General features: G+C 40.9%; 1 protein-coding gene across 1 annotated transcript in view; it reads right to left on the reverse strand.

Moving 5' to 3' along the window:
• Nucleotides 1–24,108, reverse strand: part of PLPPR4 (phospholipid phosphatase related 4) — a 49,423-nt gene that overhangs the window by 3,582 nt on the left and 21,733 nt on the right. The window contains exons 2-5 of the mRNA XM_060232206.1: nucleotides 15,020–15,205; nucleotides 8,346–8,475; nucleotides 6,513–6,708; nucleotides 1,306–1,363 (exon numbers count right to left, since the gene is read on the reverse strand). Coding sequence (XP_060088189.1) covers nucleotides 1,306–1,363; nucleotides 6,513–6,708; nucleotides 8,346–8,475; nucleotides 15,020–15,205 — 570 coding nt within the window. The remainder of the gene's footprint in view (nucleotides 1–1,305; nucleotides 1,364–6,512; nucleotides 6,709–8,345; nucleotides 8,476–15,019; nucleotides 15,206–24,108) is intronic.

The following is a 24,108-nucleotide window of genomic DNA, read 5'->3' on the forward strand; positions in this document are numbered from 1 at the left end:
TGTGAGTGACCCATGAGAGTTGATGTAGTGCTAGGGAGAGATAGCTGGAAAACAGCTCCTAAGTTGGCAGTTGGGAGTTGGCAGCTGAGGAATTGAGAGGGAAAAGGAGGATGTCTGACTGAGTGAAACTGTGGAGAAGAGCTGCTTATAACAGGCTGAAAATAGTGAATTTGTAACCAAAGGATCCCAGTTGATCCCACTGAGCAGTTCAGAAGTTTAATGGAAGTGAAATATTTCAACTTCTATTTAACTTTCTTAAGTGTGAATGCTAATGCCATAAAGTTAATGTCTTGTTTTGTTTAACCCTGTGAGCTGCATGTCTAAGGGAATGAAATGCACACAATTTAATATCTCAGTATCTATATATTACAAGAATAAATGTTGGCAGCATGTGAATGGAATGGTGTTTGAGCCCCTAACCCCAATAACTCTGTGTGAATGAAGACCTGTTATTAAAGAGGTTCGGCTACCAAGTCTGTGGATGTCTCTGTGTGAAAGGGAACCTGAAAGAAGGAATGGTCAAGGATCTCAATAATTTTAAAAGATCTCTATAATTTTAAAATTTTAAAAGAGACAAGAAGGGTGGTGAATGTGATGTCCTGATCTACTTGTAACCCAGATAAAATCTCTCCCATATTCTTACACTACTTAAAATATTCTCCTAAGAACAAGTATTCTGTAGCTAATCTTAGTGTGAAGTTCTTTGAAATGTGTGGGGCACTTAATCCTTGGCCTATGTGCTGTGCTGGCCACAAAACGAAACTACTCATGAGAGTTGCTAATTGCATGTATTAGTAGCAAAAGTAAATGAATAAATTAGCTCTTGTCAGTCTGAGAATACTTCAGCCACTGCTCAACTAGTAGTTGCTCTAAGTGAAAAGCCAAGTGACTTTACAGAGCCAGGTGGACCTCCTGTATCACCTGATCCCTGGTGACCAATAGCTACAATACCACCTCTGACCATTTACAGTAGTGTCACTGAAATACAGCAGAAAACTTCTGAATTCCTCTTCTGCTTGGATTGTATCAGAACCACAGAATAACAGAGGTGTTTTTAAAACACTGCTTTTAAAAGCATGGGGGAGAAAATATTTCTTGAAAAGATTTCTTTTCCCGTTTTTTTCTAAAAATGTCCACTTTCTTTTCATTTTTGACCTGGGTGAGAGGTGATTAGAAGCAGCCCAGTCTTTTCTCACCTTTTTTTTGGCATCACTAGTCTTAATGATCTTGCGTTAAAACAGACACAAAATGACATTCTGACTTTTCTCCTTGTAGGAACTATTATGAACAGGCTTAATTACTTACTGAAACATACACAGCTGCAAAGGCTGCCAGAGTAGCGTGTTCTGAAGGGAATGACTTTCTGCAAAGGAAGGACACCCAAATTAAATTTCTCACTTAAAATATATTATGTTAAGGCTGGGTTTAAAAATAGTGAAAGCACTGCATGGTGCAGTCCTTTAATCATGTTTAACTTACAATATGCAATTGAGGAAATGAACACTGGATTGCTGAATTTTTTAAAATTTGATTTTTGTAAATTCACTATTGGTATTCTGGAGAGAACAGCTGCTACATCCCATAGTAACAAATAACATATTTTGATTGCAAATATTAAATTTCTCATCAAGTCATTTTACTTCTTGAGACTTAAAAAAATAATGTAGAAAATTCTATAGTTACATGAAGGACAATGATACCTGGGATGAGATACGTAGTTGCAGAATTTTTATTTCAGCAGTCATTTGAGGAAAGGAACAAGCTCAGCTTTGAACCCACTGCTGCAAAATCAGAAGCACTTCCCCCCCATGTACTACCACTACTCAGGGATGTGTTGTCATCTCTTTGCAGCCACTAGGCAATTTCAGCATCTTTGTGTTGCAACTGCCTAGCTGAAAGCCATAATCCAGTTGGTCTGAGTGTGCATATCTTGTCCTATATGGAGCCCAAGCACTGTCATCCATGAAGATTAAAGTACTTTGTGCGCATAATGGCAACATCTCTCTGTATGTGCAGATGAACATTTCCCAGTGAGAGGGCAGGTTTCCACACCAATATCTATAACTTGATTCCCTACACTTCATCTCTCTGCACTGGATGATTTCTCAGCTGATCTGATTCCACTGAGACACACAGTGTTTGTGGTGACATGAGTAAATGTGGGAAACTCCATCTGTAGTGGCCCATGCTCACATGCAACTCATCATTTGAAGACTGCAACCATCAAGTGATCAACTGGCAACAGTATGGGATGTCTGGACTATAGTCACCTGGCCCAAACTACCAGAGAAAAGATGGAATGTGATCCATATATAGACTAATGAAATCAAAAATGTGGGTTTTGAACACTGGCCAGTCCCATATATGCACCCTTTCACTGCCTCAAGATAAAACATTTGCATTACAATGTCTGTCTGAAATGCTATAAGGCATAAAAGCTGCACTGTGCCAGAAGTAATACAATTTATGACACAGCCCAGAAATTGCGGCCAGATTCACTATATTGCTAAGGGCAGAACTAAATGTTTGGCAGTTCTGTTTTTATTCTACCCTTTCTCCAAGCCATTCAGATAATGTTCATGGCTCTCCCTCCCCACTTTGTCCTCACAACAACTCTGTGAGGTAGGTTATGCTGAGAGAGAGAGAGAGAGAGACAGACACACACACACACACACAGACTGGCACAAGGTTAACCAGGCTGCTTTCACATGGGGATTTTCACCCATACAGGCTGCAGGAAGCCCCCCATAATATTTGGGAATGTGCAATCTGAGCACCATTTGTCTATCTCCTGTCCCCCTCCCCTTTGTGCAGAGAAAATTAAAAACAAAGTTTCAAATGGGAAATTATGGGGTGGCTACGGGCACAGAGTCCATCTGGATCAGGGGTAGGGAACGTTGGCTCTCCAGATGTTTTTTGCCTACAAATTCCATCAGCCCCAGCCAGCATGGCCAATGGCTGGGGCTGATGGGAGTTGTAACCAGAAAACATCTGGAGAGCCAACGTTCCCTACCCCTGATCTGGATGCTTCAACTGCAGCTACAACCAAGGGCAGGGGGAAGTGAAGCTAAGCTCTGCTTTCAAAATGGCACAGGGCAGCTTGCCGCTGCATACAACTCCTGCCCTTTTAGCCCCTTTAAAGTGCCTTTTTCTTTTACTACTATGAGCGTGACTCAGTAAAGAGCAGAAAAGGGAGGGGAAAGGAGGGTTCTGGGCCACAGGAGCCCTCCAGCACTGTGCAGGTGCAACAGACCAAACAGGGAGGAGTGAGGCTAGTGGAAGGAGCAAGAATGGGTGTGTGTGGACTCCTTTCTCATAACACAAGCTCTTGCTGCCATAGTGGTGGTGGTGGTGTGTTTTCATGCCTCCTGTGCAGAAGAAGCTCCAGTGAGTCCTGACTGGTGAGTATGGATCTGAGTCTAGGCCTCCCAGATACTAATCTGTCATTCAAACCACTATTCCACTCTGGTGTAGTTCATAAGAGGTTGGACAAATCTGGGAGGTGCTGAAGGAGTGAAAAACAGCAAGAAGAAGTGGAGTGCTTAACTCAACCCAACCCCCCCTCCCCCATTGACCTCAGTCACTGGAAGATACATTTTAATAATTTCCTTTCTCTCAAAAGTATGCAAAAAGTTGTTGCTATAAGGAACTTCCATTAAGCAAGACTTCAGAACTACTGCCTATTAAACACTTAGCTCTGCAGAAGAAAAAAAACTGCAACAGAATTTATGGCATATGGAAAAAGTGCAGAATTCATCCTGACCTTTAGAAATGGGACACATAAATAGAAAATAGATGGCAACACGTTGTGAAATGTCTGCCCCCTCAGAATGTCAAGGCATTCTTAAGGGTAGGCACTGTAATGTGCAAGTTGGGGGATTTGAAAAAATATGGTTTAGATGATTTTTTTTAGGAACATGGGTCAAGTCACATTGGATGTCTTGGCCTTTCTATGTTAGTGTTCCCTGAATAATTCATGAAATCTTTCGCCCAAATTTCAGTTACTGATAAGTCTTTCTCATCTGAATATGTGTTTATAGGTCATTGTGTTTTAATGTGGCTATTATTTCCACTAAAGTCAATACAAGTTTTCTGCAAACACACCAGAGAGGCATATGCATCAAACTGCAGTGGAATTATCTTTCTGACTATTTTATATGTGTCTATGTCTGTTTGGAGATAGTCTGAGAGAAAGACAAAACTATGGGACCACTGGCTGTTCCCAACATAAGGCATATTTTAATAAAAAAATCAATATGGAAAGATTGCAGTGTGATCCTAAACAGAGTTAACACCCCTTGAAGTCAATTTAAATCTTAGAAGGCTCTAACTCTGTTTAGGAATGCACTGTCAGTCACTTAGGGATCTGTTTGGTTGGTGAAATTTCTGTTGAAGGCAGAAGGCAGAAGGCAGTGCTGAATAACCAACATTGCAACTTGCACCTTTAAGACCAACTTAGTTTTATTCGCATGCATAGACACTTCTTCAGACGAGGAATGAGGTACAGTAAGCAGAGCCACATATAGCTGGTGGGGTTTGGAATGCCAAGTGGTACAAAGTTAAAAACCAACAGCAGAATAGTAAAATTAACAAATTCAGAAAACCTTTGATCTGGGTTGCATTAGCGTGGGAATCCATAAAAAAGTAACATGTCAGAATGTGAGAATGTCTGTTAATTATTTTATTGCTAATAAACCTGGGTCAAAAAGAAGGCATTTCTTTCCCAGAAGTTTTTCCTGTCCAACTAATTTACCTTTTAACATGTAACATAAATATGAACTCTCAGAACTTCAAGAACAGAATGGAGAGGGGAACTGCTGAATTACAAACTATTATGAAACTTGGAACAAACACCACCTCAGGACTGAACAGAGATGTTGTTTTGTTTTTTAATCTCTTTACATATGCTAAACCCACTTTCACCAAGTATGGCGATATATCCACAGTATTTCAATATATTTCTCTTTTAGGATAGTGTATCAGAATAATGCTTTTGTATTGACATATTCAAACAAGGGATATTGGCTTTTTATCTCATTACATATACTAAACCCATTATATTTTAATGTATTTTTCCCTAATGGCAAACTAGAATGATGTATATATTTATGTTACATGTTAAAAGGAAAATTAGTTGGACAGGAAAAACTTCTGGGAAAGAATTGCCTTCTTTTTGACCCAGGTTTATTAGCAATAGAATAATTAACAGGCATTCTCACATTCTGACATGTTACTGTTTTATGGATTCCCACGCTAATGCAACCCAGATCAAAGTTTTTCTGAATTTGTTAATTTTACTATTCTGCTATTGGTTTTTAACGTTGTACCACTTGGCATTCCAAACCCCACCAGCTATATGTGGCTCTGCTTACTGTACCTCATTCCTTGTCTGAAGAAGTGTCTATGCACGCGAAAGCTTACGTTCTGAATAAAACTAAGTTGGTCTTAAAGGCGCAAGTTGCAATGTGGCTATATGTGGCTCTGCTTACTGTACCTCATTCCTCGTCTGAAGAAGTATGCATGCACACGAAAGCTTATGTTCTGAATAAAACTAAGTGGGAATTGGAGGAAACGAAATTACGGCCAACTCTCCCTTATACTTGCTCTCCAGCTTCCTTAGGTCTTTATGCTTTTTGTGGCAAAATGCCCAATTATCTATCAGACCTAACCACTCCAAGTCATCGCAGGGCATTTATGTTGGCCAGACTAAACGCGTTTCCCTCCAAAGTTTTACAAGGGAGATATCAGCGAGTCCCTTTAGCCGACAGACTTTGCTCCTGTGGAGCGAATACCCCTGACTCAATCCAGCATATATTGCTTGATTGTTCTTTTTACCATAACCTCCGTAAAGATTTATTTGGCAAGCTTTCTTTTTCTCCAGATTTGTCTATTCTGCCACCCTGTTATTATTTATTGAGTGATACTGAGGGGGTGGTTAGTGAGGCTGTGGCAAAATTTCTGGCTGACATCCTTAAATTTAATTCTGACCATGTTTGAATGTATCTGTAAGCTCGGTTTTATTTTGATTTTATCTCCAATGTTTAAATTTTTATATTCTGTGTATTTTTATCTGAATCTATTATGCCATTAAAGGTTTGGTATGGTATGGAATAAAACTAAGTTGGTCTTAAAGGTGAAATTGACTCCTATTTTGTTCCAACAGGGCTGCCTATTTGGATGTATCAACATTGTAACTAATTGTAGCCATCTTATTTCATGCCTAAAATTTGAAAGGGATTTACTGAAAACAGACTCTGCTGCCATCTGCATAGCACCATTCCTTCATTTGCAGATGTCCTCAGTCCACTTCTTGATCAGATCTATCTATTCATCCAATATATGCACCTCATGACAAAGTACTGCATGGTTGAGTCTTATCGAAATGTCAAGTTTATCAAAAGATGAATGTACAAAGAGCTAGACAGAAAAAACCAGCATGCAACCCAGTCTAGATGGAGATAATAAATGTTGAATAGGAATGTAGTCCAAGAAACAGCATTTATGTGTCTTACCTTCCATCATTGATGACAACAGGATCAAGTCCTGAGCAAATATCCTCCACAATGTAAGAATTTTCTGAGCAGGATACATTTAGGGATGTATAGTTAGGTTTGCATACCGTCAGGAAGTATGGTGTCTGATATCCTGTTGACAATTGTATGATATCTGTAATGAGAGCTGTGGCACAAAGGCCAAACACATGGACACCTAAAAGAAGCAGGAAAGCTTGTTAGATGCTTGCCTCATTAGAAATGCTACTGGATTCTGTTTGGCTCTGTGGCTTGGATCCCACAGTAAATTGCCGATGAAGGGATTTCTGTCCTCATAATGGAAATTCCCTCATCACCCTCCCCACTGAAGCCTAAGATGATCCCCAGAATGCTAAACCTCAGGAACAGGAGGAGGCCATAGTCAGAGATTTGCAGAAGGGCTGGGGACGTCAGCCAAAATTACCCTCCATTCTGTCACCAGAAATTTCCCACAGCATTTAGCAGTATATTTTCCCCACAGAGCAACTTTATTTGGCACCCCCATCATCTATGTTAAAGATGTGGCAAAATGTCTGCCAGCTTCAGATTTTAGGAAAGCAGTGCTCCACACTTAAACGTTAAACCTCCCTTTATATTTCATATGTAAAGCACTGGCTGATGCCAACTCTCTCATGGAAGCTGATCAACAACAGGGAGGTTTGATTGTGTAATGAAATGTACTTTCAAGTCTTTCAACCTGGATAATACAGTGGCCCTCAAGAATAAAGTTAAACCTCTCTTATCTAATCAATAGAGCAAAGCAAAATTAACAATGAAAAACTGAAACCTAGCTAAAGTTAACAAACAAGATCCTGAATATACAAATTAGGTGGATGTCCCAACGATTTTGATGAGGCTTTCTTCTAAATAACTTGTTAACATTGGGGTGTTAGCTGTGTGGCAGCAACAGTCTGTCTCAGGAATCTCCAAACTTTTTAAGTCTGTTGAGCACCTTTGGAATTTTGTGGTTGCACACAGTGTGGTGGGTGCAACAACAAAACGACTACCACAAAATTACTGTTGCAGCTTGATTTTTTATTATTATTATTAGTTTATTTATATTCTGCCCATTTCCCCATGGGCGCTCAGGACAGAGTACATCAAAATAAGTAATAAAACAAACAATTAAGAACAACTAAAATCACAATAAAATCAGTTATACTTCAGTCATACTGTGAAGATCTTTGTACTGTGGTAATCGGTACTGCCAAAGAACATTTTAAAAAAATCTGCACAGCCAATCAGAAGCCTTGCTGGAGAAAAGCTCACCTGGCCCTGCTTACTTTCTTAAAATACTGTGGGTGCCAAGAAAGGTGTTGGTGGGCAACACAGCTCCCACAGTCATCACTATATGGGAACCACTGATCTATGTAGTTAGCATATTTTTATCCAGCCATTCCTCCAAAGATCTCAGGGCAGCATACATGGTTCTCCATTTTCCATTTTAGCAGCACAACAATCTTGTGAGATAGGTTAGGAGACCATATGACTGGTCCAGAGTCACCCAGAGAGTGGGTTTTTGAACCCAGGTCTCTCAGAACCTAGTACAAGACCTTAACCATTACACTGCACTGGTTTTCTTTGCTGAACAGTCAAAAGTGTTTTATTTCTTTCATTGTTTAATGCAAGTGAAATACACAGGGCCATACAAATGAAAATTTAAACTGTTTGAAACTTCAATAACACAATAAAAAAGAAACATCATAAGTGATTCAAATTGATGCATTGACACTGAGTACGGCTATGAAGTATATCTAGAGAATGAAGGTGGTTCTCATCAAAGCCAGATATTCTTCAGTAAAAAAGGCAACTCACCAACAAACCGGACTGCTCTCCTAAGGAAAGAGTTGAAGTTGCAGCCACCGGCATTGATATTGGCCTCAGCTCCAATTCCATTTCGACGTTTAGAAAGGCAGCAGTAGAGAATCCCTTCTCCCACCATGATCTGCAGTGAAAAATGATGAGTTCAAGGTCATTGTCACAGCTACTTGTCTCAGTATCATTTGATATGAAGAACTTAACAAACTGTAAGAGAATAACCTTCATTTATCAAAGTGTGTTTGCCATTAAAAGCATTACTTTGATGTGTAGACATCTATAATGCAATTTTCATAAGTGAGGGCAGGAGAGGTGGTGGGATTATCTGTTATGAATACTCTTTGAGCATGTACCATACTTACAAACACCTTGTTTTCAAAAGAATGCTTGAGCTGACTGGAAACTCTTTGCTTCACTATTCATTTTTGTGAATGCTGAACAGCACCTCCTGTTTTTGATATTTCTGCAAACATACATGTTGCTGTTCTTTTCTGCACCAATTTCCTCCTTCTTCACCTTCAGTGCTGTCATTTGTCCTCACTGCCATTTAATACCATTGGCTGAGGTAATTCATTTGACTTTGTTAGTGACATCAGGATGTCACCTCTGATATAGTAATAATATTAGGGACATGGACATCTATAAACAAAATCATGTGTGGGTCGTCCTAAGAAGAGCTGAGGGAACAAAACCAGCACTAGAATCACAGAAATGTTCAGTGAGGCATGTGTGCATGTAAATTTGGTTTACGCCATGCTAATTTTAAGGCAAATTTTAGAAACAGAATATTTAGTGCAGCCATTTTCTATTTATTTTAAAAAATTATATTTCACCTTTCAGTCAACAAAGATCCTCAAGGCAAATTAAAAGACAGGAGGGTAGAGGCAAGCCACAGAAAGCTTGGAAAGTAAGGATGAATTTGTGCTGGATTTGGGAGGGGATGAGATTCCGAGAGAGGAATTTAAGGTGTTCCTTCATATCATCAGAGCAATGGCAATGGAAAGATCCTTGAGGCTAATACTGGTACAAATTAGGGGATGTAGGTGCAACAATGGAAGACCAGATACAAGGAGGTCACATAGGACATGACTTCATTTAAATGCAAAACTGCTAGTTCCAACTACCAAATAATGTACCTGCATGTGGGAACAAACCCTGAAGCACTTAATGCTGAATTGTATGTGTGTGTATGGATTCTTCTTCCTTATCATCTGAGTTTGTTTCCCAAACATTTTAAGTGTAAAGCTAGAAAGGCAAGCAATTTATGTGTAAAGGCTCTGTTAAAAACATAGAAATCAGTAGAAACCTGCTGATACAGCTGACTTCTCAGGATGTGGATAACAGAGTATAGAGGTCTGACATCACTGCAAGGCCAATAACATCCTTCCAGCTGCACACTGCAATCTTAATGAATTTTTCTTATTTCCCCTACAGCAAAATAAGGGCAATGAAGGTTGTATAATTCCAGGAGAATACAGATGATAATGGGGATTTGGGGAATTCTACAAGCAAAGACCTAGTACTGGAAACAGACTCTAACAATCAAATAACTCAAACTAGTCATTATGATGATGGGACTTTGATCAAGAGCAAGGATCTTAAATTAACGACTCAGGGAAGATGGCAGCGGCAGCAGCAAGCTGAGCATACCTCTTTGGATATCGCAAGTTTTATTTGGCTCTATATATTCTTCTTTCCTACTGATAACAGGTTTTTAGTTCCTGGGTCAGCTGCCCTACTCCCTGACTTAGTGTTTGACTTAAAGTGTCTAACGAAGTGCTTTTTCTGCTACTATAATTATGGGAGTAGCCAAAGGGTCTTGGGAGTTTGAAGACTTAAATTTACAACCAGCCCAGAAGCAAACAAAGGTAGGAGATTACTTTACTGCTGGTAAAAATGATTTATATTCCATTCCTATTTCCAATCGTTACTCACTTCTGGCAGAAATTGAAAGTGACGAAAGTGATGCAGGGGAAGAGACAGCAGCTACCTTAATTGCAGAGCCAACAGAGGCAGCTGTGTGCAATTATAATAATATAATAATAATAACTTTTAATTTCTATCCCGCCCTCCCCGCCAAAGCAGGCTCAGGGCGGCTTACAACATAAAATACATTATACATCAGATTACATAAATTGCAAATAAAATCCAAGTTAAGACAAATTACAAGTTAAAATTTACAAATTACAATGGTGCTAAAACATTCGATCTTCAATAATTCCATAAAATTCAGTAACCAAGAGCAATTTTTTAGAGGCATTTCCTAGTTTATCATTGGTTGAAGGCTAGTTTATAGAGGTGGGTCTTACAGGCCCTGCGGAACTGTTCCAAACTCCGCAGGGCCCGCACCTCTACCGGGAGTTGATTCCACTGCAGTGGAGCAGCAATAGAGAAGGCCCTATCTCGGGTGGCCTTCAATCTGGCCTCCCTTGGCCCAGGGACGGTCAGCTGGTTTTTTCCAGCCGACCGCAATGCTCTTTGGGGCTCATATGGGGAGCTCTAACAGTAACTAATATCTTTCATTCATTGAAAGTAACTAATATCTTTCATTCATTGAAAGAAATTAATAGCTGCTTTGTGGAATTGTCACAGGAGGTCCAAAGACTGGAAGTACAGAAAAGTTCCAAGGCTAACATAAGCACAGAAGATCGTGCTACCTGCAGTGTGGATTCCTCGCATACATTCTGCAGAACAGATAAGCTGCGGGGGGTGGGCTTTCTGAAAGGCCAGAGCACACAGGAGTCTCTTCCACCTATCTTTACAACCACACAAAGTGTGCCTTACAATCTGCCCTTACAGAGGCTTCCTACAATCTTGGGAAACAAAACACTTGACTATTAGGCATTTAAGGAATTTGCTTAAAGGCATAAAGCAGCCCTTGGATCTTACCAAGTTGGAAATGTTGAACTCTTGCTTTTTGCAAGGTTCACTGGCTGTTATGCATGAAGAGCCTGCTTAGAAGAAACTTTATTCTATTTCAGAAGAGCAATATGGGAAAGAAATTAAATTTTGCCAGCCCTCTTGTTGTGAACCAGGATAGCCATACCAAGGCTTGACACAGGAGTGACTGGTTATACGGTTACTGAACTGGGAAAAGCACTACAGATGTCAGCCATTCTAAAAAATCACACATTCTAGATGAGTGATATTAATGAGAGCCAGATCTTTCCCACTGGAAGATCTATAATTCCAAATGTTGAGGAGTATGCAGGATTTAAGGCAGCACTTTCTCCCCCCTACTTGCCATCTTCTGACAGCTAATGGAAAGCAGTTGTTTTATACTATCTAAAATCCCAGATTCCCTCCTCCCCCTGAGGCCCTTAACAAATGGCAACCAAGAATCTAACCTAACATTCAGGTAAGGTTGCTAGGTCCGGCTCAGAAACTATCTGGGAACTTTGGAGGTCTCTTGGCTGCACCTGCAGCTGGCTGGCAGCAGGGAGGAGCCTGAAAAACCAGGGGATCCCCCACTGGGACCTGATGGCTGATGTGTCTGATTGCTATCATGCATCAGGGTCTCATTGAATGGCTGCCTAATATTTGTGTGCAAATGTATTTATTATAAATGTACTTGTACAAATAAAGTTGCCTTGCTGTTTGCACATCCTAATTGTTTACATGTGAATTGGGGGCTTTGATGATACTTGGTGGACAGAGGTGGATTAAGCTTAAGGACCACATCTCTAGATCATTATAAAATTGGCCTATTTGTTTAAAACATTTATAAGCCTCCCTCCCTCCCAGTTAACTGGGACCCAGAGCAAAGAACAGCAATAAAAACAGTACAAAACATAATTCTATAAACAAAAGATTAAAACTGCTACCTGAAAAAACTTTAACATTCAAGGCACTCACAAATCAATCATCTTATTTATTTATTTAATATATTTCTATGCCACCTCCTCAAAGTCCTGGCTGCTGTATTCCAACAAACACAGTTCTTATGACCACTACTGCCTCGAGCACTGATCATTTCCATCCCAAAAGACATAACGGTCATAAGCAGCACAAAAACTATCCATAAAATAGAAGCAGACCATTAAAAAGCTGATAAGATTAAACCCTAATTAAAAGCCTGAATAAAAAGATGTGGTTTTGCCTGGCACCTAAAAGAAAGTAAGCTCCAGGCAATCCTCAAGGGTGAGGGAGTGTTTCAAAGGTGAGGTGCCACCACAGAAAATGCTGTCTTTAGTTGCCACCCTCTGAAGATGGGAGAGCAGGGCTTGAGAGACAGGTCTTAACTGGTGGACTGGATAGCATACAGTCCTTTAGGTACTACTCTGGCCCCAAGCCATTATTGCCTTAAAGGAAAGAATCAGCACCTTGAGTTGTGCCAAAAAACAGATGGGTTACCATGTAGATAGATCCAAGTGGGCAGCCGTGTTGGTCTGAAGAAGTGTGTTTTTAGCACACAAAAACTTACATTCTGAATAAAACTTAGTTGGTCTTAAAGGTGAAACTTGACTCCTGCTTTGTTCAGATGGGTTACCAGTACAGATCCCTGTAACCAACCCTAGCAGAAGCTTGGCCTTTGCATTTTGGCCCAGTTGAAGCTTCCATACTGTCTTAAAAGCAGTAATCTACCTCAGTTGTGATCAGAGAATAGATCACTGTTGCCAGATCATACTTTACAAGTAACAGCTGTAGCTGGGGAACCAGCCAGAGCTGATAAAAGGCCATATATGCCATGGAGGATATTGAAGCCTCCAACCATAGACCAGGATCCAGTAGCCCACCTAGATATGAACCTGCTCCTTTGAGGGGAATGCAAACCCCTCTATGACAGGCTCACTCCACAGTTTCCTAAGCAGCACTGATCAATAGTACCTCTGTCTTGTCTGGACTGAACTTCAGATAATTATCCGTGCCATTACCTTCTTCAGACACCTAATCAGAACTTCCACAGACCCACTCGACTTAACTGTTAAGGAGAAACAGAGCTGGGTATCACCCACATATTGATGACACAGCACTCCGAATCTCCAGATGACTTCTCCCAGTGGTTTAATGTAAATTTTAAATAGCACAGAGGACAAAATTGAACCTTGTGGGGCTCAATAGCATATATGCCATGGGGTTGAGCAGCAGTTCCACAGCAGAGCTGAGAGGTCTAGGAAAATCAATATGGACTCATTCCCCTATCACTCTCCCAGTGAAGGTCATCAGTCAAGGCAACCAAGGCTATTCCCATCTGCAAACCATCCATGCATTCAAACTGAAATAGGTTTAGAGCAAGGGTGGTCGATGGGAGTTGTAGGCAAAAAACCTCTGGAGAGCTACCGTTCGCCACCCCTGGTCTAGAGAATCTACCAAAAGCTCTTCTGAAAAGTTGTGTTATAAAAGCCCTGTAGCTGTTCTAGAAGCCTTGAGAAAGTGCCTTCTATAAATTCCTGGAAACTCTGATCAAAACGCTCACAAAACCCTCAGACGCTTCACAAGTATTTCCTGAAAACTCAGAAAATCCCTGTCATCATGATCCAAGCTATTACAACTCAGGAGAAAGGTACTCACATTGCTTTCTGTTTTCCTGGTGAGGCCTAAAGGCATCCCACTCCCTCAATTCCCTCCTGAAGCCCTCCTGCTCCTTATACCTTTCCCCCAAACTAATCTTCCATCAACAATGACTGGGAGCCTACATAAATGATATGTTTTTCCTAGGTATGCCCCTACACTGGATCAAGAGGCATGGTCCGGGAGCTCTGTGCTTCCCAGGTGCACAGGGGCCCTATTTGGACTTAGACCTTGGCACACAGGAAGAAGAGTCTTAAGCCTTCCAACTGTGCCATTTATGGACTTGCAAGCCACTATTTGTTCTTCTGGAGAAACTTACATCCACTACTAGACTATACACTGCATTTTCCAGGGGGTGAAATAGTGGCTCCCAAGAGCTATTTCAGGTTTGGAAAATGGCATGGGAGAGGCCAAGTCCCCTCTCCCAATGCAACATGGTCCTCATCTGAATCAGGCCCTTGAGCACCTAGGAAGCATGAACTTGCAATTTACATCTGGTAACCCAATCTGGGAACAAACTCAGAAAAAAAAATGTATCCTATAAGATTTAAGCGAGCACTCGTGTTGGTCTGAAGCAGCAGAACAAAGTTTGTGTCCAGTAGCACCTTTAAGACCAACAAAGTTTTATTCCAGGTATAAGCTTTTGTGTGTATGCAAACTTCTTCACAAATCAAAGTTTATACCCAGAATAAAACTTTGTTGGTCTTAAAGGTGCCACTGGACTCAAACTTTGTTCTGTATTATATAGAGTAAGGCCTCTTTGGCATGGAGGTTGAAGAGCTACTGCTCAGGCCTTCATAAGGCTCACAGAAGATTTTACACCAGAAGTCTTCTGGAGAATGTAGTTACCAAGGCAAATCTGGGGGGGAAGAGAAAGAGGTTGGGGCAGCTTGGATGAGCTGAAATTATTTATGAACTCAGCCACAATTCAAAGATAGCTTGACATGGCCTTTAGAAAGTTTTGAATTAGGTGTTGCATGGGATAGCTTCTTGTAAAAAGAAAATTTCAAAATCTGGCAACATCACTTGTCATTTGCTGATTTATTTAAGTGTCTAAACAAGAACCCTAGCATCTGATCCTAGGAGGATATGCTGAGTCTATTCTGAAAGTAAATTCATAATAAGGGAATAACAGAGAAGTATTAGATTCCTTTACTTACTGTAATGGCAGGTGCAGCAAAAGCCAAACTGAGCAACATCAAGAAAGGAACAGCCTCTTGTGAAGGCTCGATGTAGGGCATACTCAGGCTCCTGTCATAGCAGCTGAATCCAGAGTGAACGGGCTTGAAGACATCCGTAAGCTCAAGGAAATAGAGGCTAACAACAGAAGATGCCAGTATGGGCAACTGGGAAGAGAGAACATAGAGGAATAGTTGAAAGCAACACATAAATAATGGGAGTGGTCTGCAACATAATCTAATCCTGAAGTCATAAGGGAGTCTGAAGTTGAAACACAATGAAGTCCAACTGATGTAAGTAAAACAAATTTTGAGTCCAGTGGCACACATACTTCTTCAGGTACATTGGATCAGGAGTTACCAGTCCACACATATATGTAGAGATTGAACAACAAATTAGCATACAACATAATGAAGATGTTTTAACAGATGCAAACAGGAATTACAAAATAAGTTTATATGATTACCATTTGATTGGATTTAATTCATGGAGGGGGGGGGTACAATGAAGCAAACAAACATGTTTAAATTGGAGATAGATGTATATATGTATCTAGGGCTTTTTTCTGGGGAAACATGGTGAAGCAGAATTTCAAAACCTCTCAGTGGAAACAAAATTCTCAACAAAATATGTAGAAGTTCACAAGGGGTACGTGCATGTTTCTCCTTCATTTTCCTCTTGAGAGCTCTGGCACCTCTTTTTCCAGAAAAAAAAAAGCCCCGAATGTATCCCTCTTAATTGTGGAATGATATGGAAGTATTATTTCCATATCACATGGAAAGATCTAAGGCTGAGAATTACTTGCTTACTTAAAACTACCATGTAGTTTACAGCTGATGAAAGACATAAATAAAAGTCCTCCTGGTGCTTAGATAAGGTGTGACGTTCACTTGAACACTCTATTTACTTCGTGGCAGATCACTACCAAATGAGACATTTCAGACACTCATGGCTTTTTAGTATTACAAACATTCTGAGCACCAAAAGAATAGCAAGAGATTTTCAGGTAAATGCTTACAAATAAAGGTTACAATTGAGGATGGATAAATAAGTTGTGCTGGACAAATTTCACTTGTGTGTGTTAATTACCATCAAGTCACTTCTGACTTATGATGATTCTATGAACCTATGACCTCTATAATGTCCTACTGTCAACAGCCTTGCTCAGGTGTTCCATGGTCAAGTCAATCCGTCTCATGCCGGGTCTTTTCCTGCTGCCTTGTCTCATAATTTCATTGAAATTCAGACCAAACATTCCCTACTGATATTTCAGATCATCTGTCAATTGTCCTCCAAGCCTTCTTAGGCAAAATTCAGAAGTCATGCAAATCCTGCCCCTGTCATTCCTCTTACTGAAATTCTTCTGACTTGCTTTAAAATTCCTAAATATTGTGCCTGAAAGCTACCCCTCCATATTTGCCTTGAATAATCATACATATTTTATTCTCTTGCCATCCCTGGTTTGTAATGACCTATGGCTAAATACAAATAAACATTTACTCAAACATACATAATAGTGAAAATCTGGTGGAAGTAGATCTAAAAAAACCTCAGTTCTTGTTTTGGGCTACACATCTAAGAATACTTTCCTGGAAGTAAGTACCAATGGATAAAATGGGACTAACTTCTGAGTAGACCTCCCTAGCAATGCTCCCTTTGTTCACACTGGTACTAAATTAACAGGGTTTCTGTAATGTCATTTCTCCCTTCTGCCTCTGTTGCTAGAATGTTAATTATATCAACTTACATAATTGGTTTCTATTTGCCTCTTTCTGCTGTTGTTTCATCTTTTCCTCACACAATTTGTAATGATGGTTGAAGACAATTATATAACTATTAATAGCAATCTTTTTTATTCCTTGAAAGCCCATTCATCAAAGTATTTGGAATCTGATTAATGTACATCATCTGTGGCTCATGTTTATTGCAACTTGATCCTATGAATGAGATCAAGAGAGCAATCTTAAACAGAGTTTCATCCTTTCTAGTCCATTGAAGTCAGTGGACTCAGAAGGGTGTAGCTCTGCTTAGGATGTCCAAGTAGATGTACATGCAGCTTAGTTTGACAATCCTGTTCCAGGCCTGTAGAGTTGTTAGTGTATATGAATCACTGCAATTGTACATGAGTGAAAGATCAATTTAAGCAAGAGTACATCCCACTCATGCACGATTCCAAACAGTGGCTTCAACCAGGTTGCCATCTCTACCATTGCAACATTCAAGGGACAATTCAGTCATGGCACAATTACTATCTCTCACTACAGGCATGGTGATGTTGTCCCATGCTCCACTGGCAAACTGTGAAATAGACGCATATTGTAGGGTGCATGAATATAATTGGCCTGCAAGGTATCCAAATTCATATTTTTAAAAATATATTTGCCTTAAAATTATTCCTTTATTTCATAATTTTAATATATTTTTCATTTGTATAGCTTCCAACAGCATTGTTCCCATTGTTTCTGCATTTACCACTAGTCTACTAGAGCAATTCACCAGAAACTGCCCAACTAAGAACAGTCTACCCCAATGAAGTCAGGCCTTGGCATACCTCCCTGATTTTTATAGCCATGCTCAGCATATAGGGCAACCTCCCCACCAGCCTGCTGAGAGATGCAACGCCAGTACAGGAAACAACCATAGCATGTATTTATTTATTTATGCATCTTTTTGCTGCTTTTTTGGTCCTCTGGGGGCCTTCAGAGTGGTTTACATTATAAAATGCATTAAGAACTATAATACATCCACACTATACAATACATTACATTTGAGTTAAAACAATAACAAAATTAATCACAAGGGTAATGTAATATTCAGCCATTCATCATTGTGGTGTTGATCTACCTGACTCATACTATTTCCAACCTCTCTCTTCCCTTAAAAAAAATCTTCAAACTAATTTTAGACTGCAAGACTAATTATCATTAAAGCTCAAAGGTATTCAATGACAGACTGCATGAAATGCTTTTCTAGGATTGTATCACAGCACAGAGCATTTCATGATTCATGATCTATAGCACACATGAGCATTTCATAAAATCAATTAACATTGCACAAAATTATTTAGAATGTAGCTCTTTGGGAAGATTTGCTATTGCATTCATGGGGCAAATATACTTGCCAGTAATTATAGTTTGTTTAAAGGCCTGGCAATTCTCTCTTGCTCCCGACAGACAGTCCCCTTTCCTCCTGCATTCTCTGTACATTAAAGACCACAGAGCAGAGGAGAGGATTCCCTCTCTATCCTAAAGGGGTGTGTGATAGACAAGTTTCTATTCTCCAAAGTATTTGTAGGAAACACAAGGAGTTCAGGGGAAGGTGGACTTTGGATCTTGGTGCACTTTGTGGTGAATTTTGAAGAGTGGTGAGATAGGGTTTCCATGTTCCCACTGGGAGAAGAAGACCTCCAATCTACCACAGGCCCTCCCTACATTCATTCATCTGGGCAGCAGGAGGAAAATGTGTGTGTGGGCAAATGGGAAGAACACCTGCTGGCATCCTGACATGCTGGTGCCACTTCTGGCACAACCAAAAGTTATATCATGTCATTGACAACACTCTGGCATTCAGCCAAAACTCTATGGTGACATCATTATGTTGCTGGTGAGTGCCCGCCCCCCACAATGGTGAGCTTCCTACTGATTGCCAGCCTCATTCTGGCAACCCTAAGTGGAGAAGTCTCTCAAGTGAAAGATTGACCTGTACTATACTCTCCTCCAAGTTTTCTTCAAGTGTCAGAGAATTGGGAGGGAGGAGAGGCAGACTCAGTGGCAATCCCAACTAATGGCTAGCAACTAAGGAAAGCCAAAAATTGTGACCCCTCCCCCAGGGCTTTTTTTGAGCAGGAACGTACAGGAGTGCAGTTCCGGCTGGGTTGGCATCAGGGAGTGTGGCCTAATATGTAAATAAATTCCTGCTGGACTTTTTCTACAAAAAAGCCTTGTGTGAAACAATGGTGATGTCAGGGGGGTATGATCTAATATGCAAATGAGTTCCTGCTGGGCTTTTTCTACCAAAAAAGCCCTTGTGTCCCCCCCACCGCATGCTCCTACAACTCTGAAACTAATAACTGTGCACAAGAGCGATGGCTCAGTTTTCCATTTACTTTGTCCCTACATGACAGAATTTCTTGAAATTGTGTATTTTAAAAATGTACTCTGGTTCTAATTTTGCTGGAGTTAAAGTAGCAAGTATAAAAACAATGAAAAATAGAAAATTTCCCCACACCAAAATCTCCTCCCTTCCTAGGATTCTGCAAACACTTAGGAGCTCAACCAGGTCAATTTTCTCACCTGTTTTTGGTTTTTCCTTTAATTGACACTGAGTAGCTGTCAACAATCCAGGCTTCCTGGGTGCATGCTTAGTCCTTATCAGGTCATTTTTACATTTGTTTCTTTTGGTTGCTTTAAGAAACATCTTTGTATATCTATGTAACAGGGTTGTCAATCCCAGTTGGGAGCAAGGGATCCTCCACTTTGGAGGCCCTCCCCCTGCTTCAGGATCATCAGAAAGGGGGGGGGGAGAGGAAATGTCTGCTGGGCACTCCATTATTCCTTATGGAGACCAATTCCTATAGGGTATAATGGAGAATTGATCTGTGGGTATCTGGGGCTTGGGGGGCTGTTTTTTTATGTAGAGGCAACAAATTTTCAGCATAGTATCCAGTGCCTTTCCTCAAAACACTCTCTAAGTTTCAAAAAGATTCAATCACGGGGTCCAATTCTATGAACCCCAAAAGAAGGTGCTCCTATCCTTCATAATTTCCAAAGGTGGGAAGGCATTTAAAAGGTGTGTGGTTCCTTTAAATGTGAAGGCCAGAACTGTCTTTGGAGTTCAATTATATTTGTTGCAACCTTGCTCCTGGCTCCACCTCCAATATCTCCTGGCTCCACCCCCAAAGTCCCCAGATATTTCTTGAATTGAACCTAGCAACCCTATTATGTAATTCTGTAAGAATGCAGAAACCTCTGTTTTGTCTGCTTTTGTGATTGTCACAAGCCAGCCAGTCAATTGATATCAGAGGGAATAATTTCATTGCAGTTCTGAATGGAGGAGGAAAAAAGATGTTAGCATTTGACAAATTACAAGTCATTATTATGTGGCAAGTCTTTAACATACTATTTGTTTTAAAATATCCCTTCCTGGTATTATTCCTAGTATAAAAATACATTTTTAAAGGTGAGGGGAAACATGGGTTGGATATGATGACCTATTCCTGTTGTGTCTTCAAAGAATACTACCTCCAATAGAGACTGACTTTTTCTGATAGAGAAAGGTTTCCACTGATGGACAAAAAACCAGTTTCCTTTGTTGAAGAAAATCTTTTTTTTGTTGGAGGAAGACTTTCTAGAATGCAATAATAGGATAGGATTCAACCTAGTGGAAGGGAGTTAGTTGATTCAACACATGTATGACCTACAATCCAAAAGCTAGAAGTGGCTATTTGAGTTAATGCATATTTATAAAGTGTGCTGCTCTGGGCAGCAGCAGCCTTGCAATTACAAGCAGACTTCAAACACCTTGAACATGTCAAATGTAATTGGCTTAAAAAACAATAGAGGATACACAGTAAGATATGGTACAAGAGGAGAAATCCCTGTGTAGCACAAAAACTGCTCTTTTACATTCAAGTAAACATCATATTTTATCAGTGTTCATTAAAGGTACAGAAATCATTATGTAATCACAATAATTCACTTGTAAAGAAAGCCACTATGTAAGTGGGGATAAAGCATTCATACTATAGTTGCTGAAGTTTATCCACTGTAAATAATTGTACTGGTGTCCCCTTTGACTTAAAAATATTGTTCTAGGAGGAACCGTCAAGCAGTAAAGTGCTAAAAGACGAGTGATTGATAAAGGTGTGAAGCCGAAACCGGTCTCCGATACGTCTGAGGCTTTTTCACTCCGGTGACTGATGCACTGTGAGGACTACCTTGCAAGATTGCTTTTGGAAACTTGTCCAAACATTGATTTAGTATGAATGCTTTATCACCACTTACATAGTGGCTTTCTTTACAAGTAAATTTTGTGATTGCTTAATGATTTCTGTACCGTTAATGAACACTGATAAAATATGATGTTTACTTGAATGTAAAAGAGCAGTTTTTGTGCTACACAGGGATTTCTCCTTTTGTACCAAATGTAATTAGCTGGCATAATATGCACTGGATTAATTTGCAAAGCAGAAATTCCCTTTCTGCTTCCAAACTAGAATTAAAAAGAAACAACCATATAAATAAATATATACACCATAGAATAAATGGCTTGTATCCAACCACTTTGCTTAGGCAGTTCCTCTTTGCCTTTTCTGATGGAAGAGGTTCTTCAACAAAAACAACAGCTTATTCCATCGGACTCAGAGGAAGGCTCCTTGGCCAGAGGAAGGGGTGGGACCAATCACAAAATGGCTGCCACAGGAATGGGATCAGTCACAAAATGCTGAGGAACTCCCCATGCCACATGTGAGATTATGATGAATGTATTTGTTTCCAGCTGAGTGCTCCCTTACGGGACGGAGACAGTACTGGTCGTCCTGGTAGATGATCTCCAACGGCACCTGGATCGGGGCGGTGTGGCGGTGCTGATGTTGTTGGACCTGTCGGCTGCGTTCAACATGGTTGACCATCGGCTACTGACCTGCCGCCTCGCCGATGTAGGGGTGAGGGGGTCTGCCTTACAATGGCTTGCCTCCTTCCTCGAGGATCGGGGACAAAGGGTGGCAATTGGGGGCGAGCAGTCCCAGAGGCGCACACTGGACTGTGGAGTGCCTCAGGGGGCAGTTCTCTCACCAATGCTATTTAATATCTATATGCGCCCCCTTGCCCAGATTGCCAGGAGACATGGACTTGGGTGCGATCAATATGCAGATGACACCCAACTCTATCTGCTAATGGACGGCCGGCCTGACTGCGTCCCAGAGAATTTAGACCGGGCCCTGCAGGATTTGGCAACCTGGTTGAGGAAGAGCGGGCTGAAACTGAATCCAGCGAAGACAGAAGTCCTTTGTCTGGGTCGGGGTGCTCGGGGAGGGGAAATACCTCTCCCGGTCTTCGACGGGGCGCCGCTGAAAGCGGCGCACTGGGTTAAGAGCCTGGGAGTTTTACTGGAGCCTGCATTATCAATGGAGGCCCAGATTGCAGCCACTGCCAAGTCAGCCTTTTTCCATCTAAGGCGGGCAAAGCAGTTGGCTCCCTTCCTAGAGCGCCAAGATCTGGCAATGGTGCTTCATGCAATGGTCACCTCGAGACTGGATTACTGTAATGCCCTCTACATGGGGCTGCCTCTGTACCGAACCCGGAAGCTGCAGCTGGTGCAGAACGCAGCGGCTAGACTGTTGCTGGGACTCCCTAAATGGGAGCACATACAGCCTGGGCTGCGCGAACTGCACTGGCTGCCAGTTACATACCGGGTTCATTACAAAGTGCTGGTCATTACCTTTAAAGCCCTATATGGTCGAGGACCTGTCTACCTTAGGGACCGTCTCTCCCCATATGAACCCCAGAGAGCACTGAGGTCAGCCGGGAAAAACTTGCTGACTATCCCCGGACCGAGAGAGGTGAAGTTGCAAAGCACCCGTAACCGGGCCGTCTCCTCTATAGCCCCGAGCCTATGGAACCAACTTCCAGAGGAAATGCGGGCCCTGCGGGACCTAGAACAGTTCCGCAGGGCCTGCAAGACCTTCCTCTTCAGACTGGCTTTCGCTGATGAAAATGGAAATTGCGAAGGAAACCGCCATCAGAAAAAGTAAACATAGCATTAGCACTTTTACTAATTTAATTAATTTAATTTTAAAACTTAACCAGATTTTAATTAAACGCTTATAATGTTTAATGTAATTTTATCCATTTGTATAATCAACCCTGAACTATGTTGTTAGCCGCCCTGAGCCTGCTCCGGCGGGGAGGGCGGGATACAAATAAAATTTGTTGTTGTTGTTGTTGTTCAAGCACTCCCTGACCTCTTCCAAACCACCTTTTACTCCAATGAAGGAAAAGAAAAGCAGGATTGTCTCTTTGAGGACAAAGCAACTAGGTACTGGTTAACATATCAGTGGGCATCATGGCACCACATGTTAAGGATCACTGCTTTATGAAATGAAATGTTCATTTACAGAGTTTGTTACCAAAGGGTGACAACTAGCATAATTGGCTTTTATTAAAAGTTCAAATAAATTCTATAAAGAATAGGTCAATCAATGACTCAGAAACTAAGAGAGTCACCTCCATATTTAAAAGCAACACAACAGGAGATAGCTATCCTCTCCTGTGCTCTTTGCAGTTTTTACTGGCTAATCTGGTCACTGTGGAGACAAGAGTGCTAGGCTACGTGGAATTTTGGCCTGAACCAGCAAGGCATTTTATGACCAGAAGCTGAATGAGATCAAACAGCATGTTCTCTGTTGATTTTCAAGGACTGGACAAAAGAGCACAGCTGGGCATTGCCCTGCATGCACCTTCTCTTCTTGTCCTTGAAGCACAGAAGAGAGTATAAGTATGTAGCTGTTCCCCTCAAGGAAAGGAACAAATAAGCTCAGAAAACCTAGCTGCACATCCCAGCCAGTATTCATAAACTGAAGACAACATTTTAGGCAACAGCCTAACTTACAGAAAATACTTCTGACTGGTAGCAGTCTACTTTTGACGGTGCATGGCAGATCCAAAATATGTTGAATCTAACTGGAGGGGGTTCTCTATTCACAAAGTTATAATATTTGCCTTTTATGCCCCTCTGGTAGTACCAGGTAGTAGAAAAGCCATGCCTGCAAGCTACATATGAGTTTTCTTTCATTTGTCTGATGCATATTTTACTATCCTAATTTGTTTGACAGTCAAACCTACTGTGTTTGAAGGTGTTGGTCAGATGTCAGCCAACCATCCAGCCAATTTGGTTGATGCTGAATAGGAATGAACACCCACCAAACAGGTTTGCAAAGGGTTTTTGCAAAATTGCGTATGCCCAAAAGATACCAATTGAAACCGATCAGCAGCCTGTCACTAGGGAGTACTTAGACAAACACCAACAAACAGGATTTTATTAAAGCAAAGCTTTTATTGATAATGGATTTAAT

This window comes from Heteronotia binoei, chromosome 2, assembly GCF_032191835.1.
Source record: "Heteronotia binoei isolate CCM8104 ecotype False Entrance Well chromosome 2, APGP_CSIRO_Hbin_v1, whole genome shotgun sequence".
Taxonomy (NCBI): Eukaryota; Metazoa; Chordata; class Lepidosauria; order Squamata; family Gekkonidae; genus Heteronotia; species Heteronotia binoei.